General features: G+C 37.4%; 1 protein-coding gene across 1 annotated transcript in view; it reads left to right on the top strand.

Moving 5' to 3' along the window:
- LOC107668998 (receptor-type tyrosine-protein phosphatase delta-like) overlaps positions 1–9,430 on the top strand; it is a 360,739-nt gene that overhangs the window by 277,457 nt on the left and 73,852 nt on the right. Inside the window, 1 exon segment of the mRNA XM_016461088.1 lies at positions 1,810–1,951. Within this exon segment, the coding sequence (XP_016316574.1) occupies positions 1,810–1,951 (142 nt within the window).

Raw genomic sequence — 9,430 nt, 5'->3', positions numbered from 1 at the left:
TACTATTTAAACTGAGCTGGATTCAAATATATGTGTGTGTACTGTGTATATTTCTTATGTATATATAAATACACAAACATACATGTATATATTTGAAAAATATTTACACACACACACACGTGTGTTATATACTCTCTTATATACATTATATATTCATATATAATTATATTTTATTTTATATTTTATATATAAACAAAACATTTTTCTTAAATGTATACATGCATGTGTGTGTATTAGGCTAATATGTACATAATACATATGCACAGTATACACACATATATTATGTAAACAAAAACTTTTATTTTGGATGCGATTCATCGTTTGACAGCACTAATACTTAAGTATACTTAAAAGTATCATTTAGTATTCTAAATATACTTGGGCCTACACTGGTGTATAAATTTTTTTGGTACGTTTCTTGACATTTTCTTCACACACAATGGTTTATTTTACTCAACTTCAGCATAAATTGTACAAGTTTATAATAACGAGTCAGCTTTGCGGTGAAAAATCTTAAAGTGAAGAATACATAAGTGGAAACGAACCTGACAGATGAACATCTGGCTGGTTTTACGGACATTCCTTCTAAGGCGTGAGAGTATTGTATCAGACATGATTCACACTGGCTTCTATTATAAGCCATTACCAGAACTTAAACTAAACTTTATTTCAAGTTTAAAAATCTAATAAATAGGAAACTGCTAGTGTACGTAGTGAAGAAAAAAAGTAAATAATAAGCTTTAAGTATGATGTTAAGTTCTTGCAGTATAAAAACTATTCAACTAATACACTTCAAAGTCTATTTAAATAAACTCTAGAAGTATCTATAGTATACCTATAAGTTCACTTTTAGTATAGTTCACAGTATACTTGCAATACAAAATAAAACGTAAAGTTTACTTAAGTTAAAACAAAATGAACTTGAAGTATACTTCTTTTTTTGAAGGTCTATTGTGTGCACGTTCAGTACTACTTAGGACTAAATTGTACAGCTTTTTAGTAAAAGTATACTTTTATGCATACTTTAAAAGTAACAGTAGTACACAACTAGTTTACATTGTGTTGTTTTCTGTTATTTCATGTATGTATTTCAACTATACTACAAGATAACTTATAAGTGTACTTTTTAGTTTATGGAAGTACACTTTTAGGTAGTTTAGTTTTTATATTGCAAGTATAATTATATGTTGTATGCAAACATAACAGCATACTTCTAGTATATTTTAAGTACACTACTTGGTCCCTAAGTATACTCTAAGTATTCTAAGTGTATCATAACTGTACTTAAGCTAGAACCAGAGGATGTATGCCAGTGGTTTTTGACGATTTACAAAAAGAATGCCTTTATGAAAAAGGCATATCTACAAGATTAAATAATAATGACATTATCTGTTTGTAGGTTAAAAGAAGTATGCTAATAACACACTTTATTCAGTCGCAACCATCAGCCAATATATCAGACATCATCGGTCACATATCGTACAAATGTTCAGAAGAAACAGTCGTTAAAGACACGAAATGAGAACAAATCTCTTGAGTTTTCACTGGGCTTCAGGATGATAACTCCAAAATATCAGCAATTACAGATATTTTCCAAGTCGCAGCCCGGCCGCAGATCTTAACCAGACTGTTTCTGTGTCCTGTGTTCGTACTGTTGCGTCAGGTTGCGTAAATGAACATCGTGCCGCGGTGTCCGTTGTCTGTCCAGAGCTCTGTGTCAGGATGAAGTGTGTGTGAGAGCATGATTGTCTGTCGTCACCTGTGAGCAAAAAAAACTCTCGTAACATATCTTGTCTCTCGCACCTGTAGGTCATAGAGTTCGATGACGGATCGGGCTCCGTTCTGAGAATCCAGCCGCTGCGGACTCCGCGCGATGAAGCCATTTACGAATGTGTCGCCTCCAACAGTGTTGGGGAGACGAGCGCCACCACACGACTCACTGTTTTACGTGGTAGGTTTACGACCAAAAACCTGCGCTAACCTTTGCTCTCTCATTGAGGGATGTTGACAGGTATGTTGGCTGTGTCTGTATCTTTTTTCAGTGTGTGTGCTTTGGTTTCGTTCACATGTTTAAGCCGGAGTAGTTGGCAATTCAGTAAAGTACATTTTATTTCTAGAAAAGCGTCCCGCGGATGGATCATGAAAAATGGAAAAGCTCCTTCAGCTCGCACTGACCTTGGAGCTTTTTAACGGGGTGATTAATATTCTAATTAGCAGACGGGCTTTCCCGCTCGCTAGCTTCTGCATCATCAATATAACTCTAATTTTATGCTACATTTACAACATTTCTTACAAAGTGGCCTTGTTGGATGTGCCAGCGTCCGTGTGGAGAAACCGGAGTGAAAATGCTCTCCTTTCCCAGTTTTTACCATTCGCACCCAATGAAAGACTTATCTTTTAATGAAATGATGAAACGCAGCTACTAAACAAAACAGTCCTTGCCAGTTTCTATCTGGTTGGTGTGAGAAAGAATCTGCCAGACCTAAAATGGGAGAAATGCAAGAGAAGAATATGCTTTCCACCTCCAAACATTAGCATGGTTATTGGCAAAACATTTTCCCTCTGCTTTCTCCCTCCTCGCTCCTTTGTGGCCACATCTGTTGTTGGAGGGAGAGTATTGCTGTTTGCAGCTCAGGCCTGATAAAACCTGCAACACAATAGCAGTGTGGCGCTTAGAACACACACACACACACACACACACACACACTCACTCACTCACACACACACACACACCGCAGCAGAACTCAATCAGGGGGGAGGTCTGTGAATCTCTCTGGATATGTTGAGAATACAGGTCCAGCACTCAGTGCACACTGCAGTATATACTGCTGTCTGTACAGATATGATGTGAACAGCAGGGGAGACCGAGGGCGATGTTACAGGACATACAGCAGAACATGTCCTTCATAACTCTCAGACTTCCCTGCCATCTGTGGGTCTGAGAAACATACGCCAGTGTCTGCCGTTTATTACAGTATTCAGTTTATTACTTTATTAAAGATGTACAGTTGGCCCCCCCTTACTATTTAGACCAATGATATTGACCCAGATTGTGTCATAATATCAGTGATTCCAGAACTATTAATATCAGTGTTATTTTAATATTATGTATAGTATTTATTAAGTATTAAGTGTAGTATTTCATATTTTGTTATTATTTATAGTATTTATTATTTTGAATTAGCTTTTATTTTCATATTTTCAGTTTTCATTCTAATTTTAGTTTAAATTGAAATTGAAGTCTTAGTCATTTTATGTGCTTTAACATTAAGTATGTAGGTTTATTTCATTTAATTTATTTAAAAAATAATAGTTTTAGAAATTGTATTAATTTTTTTATATATATGTATATAGCTGTTAATTTAATTTAGTTAAAAGTTTTAGTACTTTTATTAGATTTGTTAAACATTTGTATATCGTTTCATTTAATAGTTAATTAATTACTAGTTTTAGTAATTTAAGTACAGCTTATATCTGTTAGTTACCAAGGCAACATTTTTAATTTTATTTTAAATTCATGTTTTTCATCTGACATTTGTATTTTATTCAGCTATTTTTTTATATACTTTGTTATATATTTTTTTTTCTCTTTTTTTAAGTTTTGGTTTTAACTAACAATAACAGTGATTAATGTTACTGAATATATTATATATCATATTATATCTGTCAGCAATAAAATGCATTTAAAACAAATGCCAATGTGTAATTAAATAGTTTTACTAAAATATATTGATTAGCTCAAGAACAGTCTTTAACTAAATACTTTGATGAAATAATTGCATATTTCAAATAATTGTTTGTTTTTTTTTTACTTCAGTGATGTTTTATTTTATAACTAGTGGCGTATGACCAATCGCGAGAGTTTCACTATCTGACATTAACTTTTACCTAACAACCTGGAGATAAAATATATATTAATTGCAATTCAAGTCATTAAAACTAAATAAATTGCTTCTTTTTATTTTCCTTCAAAATGAGATTTTTTTTTTGTAAAGATTACATGTGAAGTTATCATCGTGGGAATAAATGTGATTATTTTACCTTTATCAAATTTTATGTAAAACGTCTTAACTCGGGCTCTCCAATCCAATAATGAGTCAAGGAAGATTAAAAACGACTGGCGGCTCGTTCGTCACACTGGAATGGAAGGTCGAGTGGAGCACAAAGCGCTGTGTGATTGAGTATTGCACACAGAGAGTCTGCGGTGTCTCGTCTGAACTCACACACTACAGCAGTATATACTCTATAAATGCAGTATGAGTACGAGTCGTGTGCTGTTCTCTCCAAGCCTCACCTGGAATGACGGTCTAAATAGAAATGTTATAATTACGAACAGGAAGCCCTAAACAAATATTTATCCATTAATATAAATGAAGGAAGCGGAGTTGTAGTAATTACTGCACATTCAGCCAGTGGGCAAGCAGCATCGTTTGAGCATGAATAATGACACAAAACTAATACATATTCCGCCGTAAGATATCAGGCTGCGGCAGACTGCACGAGCATCAAAAACAAGCTTTGCATTAAAGCGTCTTTGCCTCGGTTAAGCCCCGACATACTTTTCTTCCTCTAAAAATGTGGTGTTCAATCGGCCGTGCTTGTGTTGTGTGGGGATATGGGTCATGTCTTATTCATGAATGCACCCACTGAACTGGGACCAATGCATTCGGTCCTTTCACAGACTGGCCAGGGATTTCAGGCCCATATTTGCCAACAAGGTCACGGGCACAATGCATTCTGCATCAAAGAAAACAAAAGATCTCCATGCTGGAGAAGCACAAACGTTGCTGGTGGCCGAGAAATGTTCCAGAGAAATGCATTTAACCAAATAGTTCACCTCAGTTGAGCACCCTTTCGCCATCTACTCACCATCATGCTATTTCGAACACGTGTGAGATGCTCTTTTCCATTAAAATAGCTTTTCTGTGGCCATATTCAAAACCTGATGTGCATACGCAAATATGATGTTAGAAATTATAATAAATGAGTGAAAACGTAAATGTGGGTCATTTTCGGGTCAGAAGCTCTTAAATGGAGAAGAAATGTGGACTAAAGTTATGATGCTTGTATTTTACTTTTATGGTGTGTTTTTTTTTTTGTAACAGAACACCAACAATGGGACATTAGATGCATAAATAACGACATAATTTTCTTTTCAACATTATATGATGCTGTAAAATTCATGCACGACTCTGGTAAAGACAGAGGAAATCGATGCATCAGAGCTATAAGACCAGACATGGCTTTTGCTTGCAGGATTCAGGATAAAGCAGAGGGCTCTGGAGAAGTAAAGTGCCACTAGGCATGGCGGAACTGAAAGGCCTTTAAATGACCCTGAGGGGGAACATTAGCGTCAGAATTTGGCTCCAGGGATGGAGAAACATCAGAGAGATTAACTGAATTCATTTAGTTCAATGTGCTGTGACCTGGTGTCCATTTGACGTCCACTCACACAGTCAGCCGGAGAATATCATCAGCGCTGACGTTACAGCGCCGCAGGCACCGACCCCACGATCCTGTCCTGAGAACTAGCTCATATTTCATAAGCCAATAGCATGAAGAGTAACTTGTTTCAAAAACATCAAATGTCTGTTTTACCCTTAAAATGGTGATTTTGGCCAGTCTTCACTTTCTCATCTGTGTCCAGCAATGATCCTAAATCATGCAACATTGTCAGTTTTTATATAGTCAGTTGCATTAATATTTATTCCTTGTATTAAGAACTTTATTAGTTATTAACTCATTTTAATTTCCAAAATGTATCATTTAGCAGTGCCCAGTGTTTTGCGCTGATCCCTGTTATTGCGTAATTTTATTGCATTAAAAAAGTGACACCCAAGAAATTACATCATTTCGACATGACAGGAAAACTTACTTAAATACTTATTTATGTATTTATGTATGTATGTATTTATTATTCTTTCTTTTACAATTTGTAGTGTTGACTGTATTCATCAAATTCCACCATCATTATTGTAAGAAAAATACATTTTGATTTATAGAAAAAAATATATAGTTAATTTGGTAACACTTCACGATAAGGTCCCATTAGTTAACTTACAATGAGCTATACATTTATTACAGTATTTTTAAATATTTGCTAACATTATTCAATTAACAAAAAATGTTCATTGTTATTTCATGTCAGTTGAGGTTTATTAAATAATATTAATAAAGTAATATTAACAGGTTAACACCAGGTAGCACATTTTGGTTTTAACTAACAAAGATTAATAATGCTGTAGAAGTATTTTTCAGTGTTAGTTCATGTTAACTCATTGAAGTGTTACCATCAAAGTCCAAAATCAACCCTGTAAAAAAAAAATAATAATAATATATATATATATAGCTTTATATAGGCTAAATCTGAAAACCTGTCACTACTCATTCTAGTGCGTTCAAATCACACAAAACTTTATTTATTCCACGAATTTTGGTGTCGGGTTGCAGAAAATGAAAGCAAATAAAACCATCTGTTCATGAATGTGCCGATCATTCATTGGATTCAGGACATATGGAGTTAAAGTTATGGCGCTCCGATGTTTAAAACAATTCCTGCATCTTCATTTATTTGATAAGAGCTTTCACAGACGCATCTTCTGCAGTGAGGAAGGATGAATGATGTTCTGCTCTGTTATGTCGCGGAGGGAAAGTCCAACAGCTGCTCTTCCGTTCGGATCTGTTTCCCACAGCGGAGCTAGAGGAAAAGCCTCTGCGATCGTGACAGATGACACTGATGGGAAATGCTGCATTCTCTGCCTTACCTCAGCCTCTGGGCGTCTAGACAAAGCCTGTTTTATGGTAATCCAGAAATATCCGTGCCAGAGCCGGAACGCCGGCACCTTTCTTCTGAATGTGCTTGAAAGTGCATCAATTTACTCGAATCTGACCGTCCCTCAACTTTTGCTTTGAACGAAGGCGTAATCTTCGGCACACAGTCGCGCAGGAAGTCCGCCGCGGCGTAATTTAAAATCCTGACAGAAAAAACAAAAACATTGACGGTCGTCCAGACGAATCGCTGCCTCAGCGCCCGCAGCGACTTTGAGTGAGGTGTGTTCGCGGATGTGGAAATTGCTGTGCCTGTTGTTTGGTGTTCTGACAGCTGTGTCGAGGGTAAAAGAGCCCGAAAAAAAGCTAGCAGAGCACAATGCGCTTTCCTTTACCCCTCTGCCTCGAAGGAGCCACGACCCGAGCGGCCCGCCGGCGCTTTCAGACGATTCCAAAGGGCCTTTCACCGCTGGAAACATGCTGACTTATCTCGCAACCCAGGTGAACCTTTCTTTGAGCTGGAAAATAGAAATGCAGAAAGGACCTGAGACAGCACATAAAGTCAGCGCACCTTTGTTCGAGCAAAGTTTCTCTGCGCGACCCCCTCCTGCCGCTTTAAATTAGCACCGATGCTATTCATCACAGGAATGGAACAACAGATAATGACGAGTTATTTATTCTCATAATTAAAGACAGAGCCGTTAGACGTTATTGATCTTTCCTCATGTCTAATTAATGGAGAGGAGGAGATGGTAATCGTACAGTATGAGTTTGGACGGATGGGTTTAGAAGCGCAGGACTCCGTGGAGAGCCTCAAACGCTGATGGATCGCGTGTGTGCCAGTCTGAGTGGATGCGGATATCGATCCCTACAGATGGCTGTGGTGCTTTCTCCATTTGCTTCTACTTCTCAGGAAAGCCTGAGCCGCTGGTTATTGGTGAATTCTTTCTAGAGCTCTGGAATCGTTTCACGTTCGTTCTGGTTTTCTTCTTGGGGTTTTCTGCTCTGCTTTCTCAAACTGCTGTGACGCTGTATGACGTTTTGAGTTTAAGACAATCTGACACCACATGGCAGATAACACCCAATTCATCAGAGCAGCGTTTTCAAACCCCGTTCTTGGAGGAACACAAACGCTACACATTTTTACAATTAATTCTAATCAAACACACCAGATTTAGCTGTTAGTAGAGACTCCAGGACCTGAAACGATAGAGTCGATTAAGCAAGTGAACTGTTGCGAATCTAAATATGATTTTTCTGATAAAACATTATGATTTGTGATTTGCAATGTGATGGGGGAAAAGCTCCAGGTTTGCTGTGACCGCTCCAGTGGCATAGGTAGTAAAGTGCGTAATAGCTATATTTTGAAGCGGTCGACCCAAGTTCGAATCCGCCTTTTGCCGAACTCGTTCTTCCCCCTTTTCACATTACATATCACATCGGAAAGGCATTTATTTTCAATAGAAATGAAGGAAATAACTGAAAAGTTTAAAATAATGTGCCTCAATTTTTTATTGGTTAGGGTTAGGTGTAGGGAGGGCTTTATTGCATCCATTTGATCATTTTAATAAAAAATATAATTTACACTCAATACGTTATTATTACATACTGTTTTATAATGTACTACAATAGCGAGGTGCAGATATCTGGCACTATTTGCACTAAGTAGTATAAATATCATCTAACTACTATTATTGCAAAGAAAATACTGCTATTTTTACATAGCGTAAATCGAATCTATGGCTATCTACACTTAGTGTAAATATCGCTAAGGAAATATGCTATTTTCACTATTTTCAATTCAAATAGTCACTGCCTTAGTTGCTTACCATAATTTGCCATATTTGGTTTTGTTTCGGTCAATCGTGCAGAGACTCATATTACTGATTGTTGACTAAATTATTATTTAAAAATAAGCGTGAAACACAAGTTGAACAGATTTGTGTGTAAGCTGTTCATTTTTTTTTTTATTATTATTGGAAATATCCATTTGTTCTGTTTATGTTTCCTCAAAGACATGAATTTGCTCTGTCCAGGCGTTTTGTGTTTGTGTTGTGCTGGTTTTGTTGAGCGCTGGCTGGTGTGTGAGGAGGTGCTAATGGTTTCGCAGGAGTGAAGGGCTCTTATCTGACGGCTTTGATGCTCTGCATATTGGAGTCATTTTCTGCTAGATGAATCGGCCTCCTCCGGGTCGCCCTTAATTCGACTAATGACCCTCTCAAGAGGAGAAGCTCCACACGCCACTGTATAATTACGGCCGAATGCAGCATCACGGGGCGGCACACGATGAAGACCGCCTGCAGAAACGTGGAAGACGTCACAGGGAATGTGCACATGCAAAGTACCCAGAATGCACGGCGTCAGTGGAGAAAAGACAGCACAATATTATAGGCAGAGCTGGGCGATTTTTCAATTTTTATCTATTAATAGGTCGATAAGATGGCGCCGACGCTGATGGCTGCCTCCGTGGCGTGCTCCGCAGTTGTTTTTATGTTTTTGTTAGTTTGTCCTGTCTTTAGTTATATCCCTGCAATCAGTTTCACCAGAGACGAATTGCTGGACATTCGGAAGTACACACCAGCCGATATTTCACCGGTTTTTGATTATTCTGATGTTTTGCTGGACATTGTTGTCGGGGGAGCTGCGGCGCTGATCAAACGCT

Source organism: Sinocyclocheilus anshuiensis, unplaced genomic scaffold (assembly GCF_001515605.1).
Source record: "Sinocyclocheilus anshuiensis isolate Anshui unplaced genomic scaffold, SAMN03320099.WGS_v1.1 scaffold2353, whole genome shotgun sequence".
NCBI classification, from domain to species: Eukaryota; Metazoa; Chordata; class Actinopteri; order Cypriniformes; family Cyprinidae; genus Sinocyclocheilus; species Sinocyclocheilus anshuiensis.
Note: the sequence above shows the minus strand (reverse complement) of the source record. Positions and strands in the feature narration are given on the sequence as shown.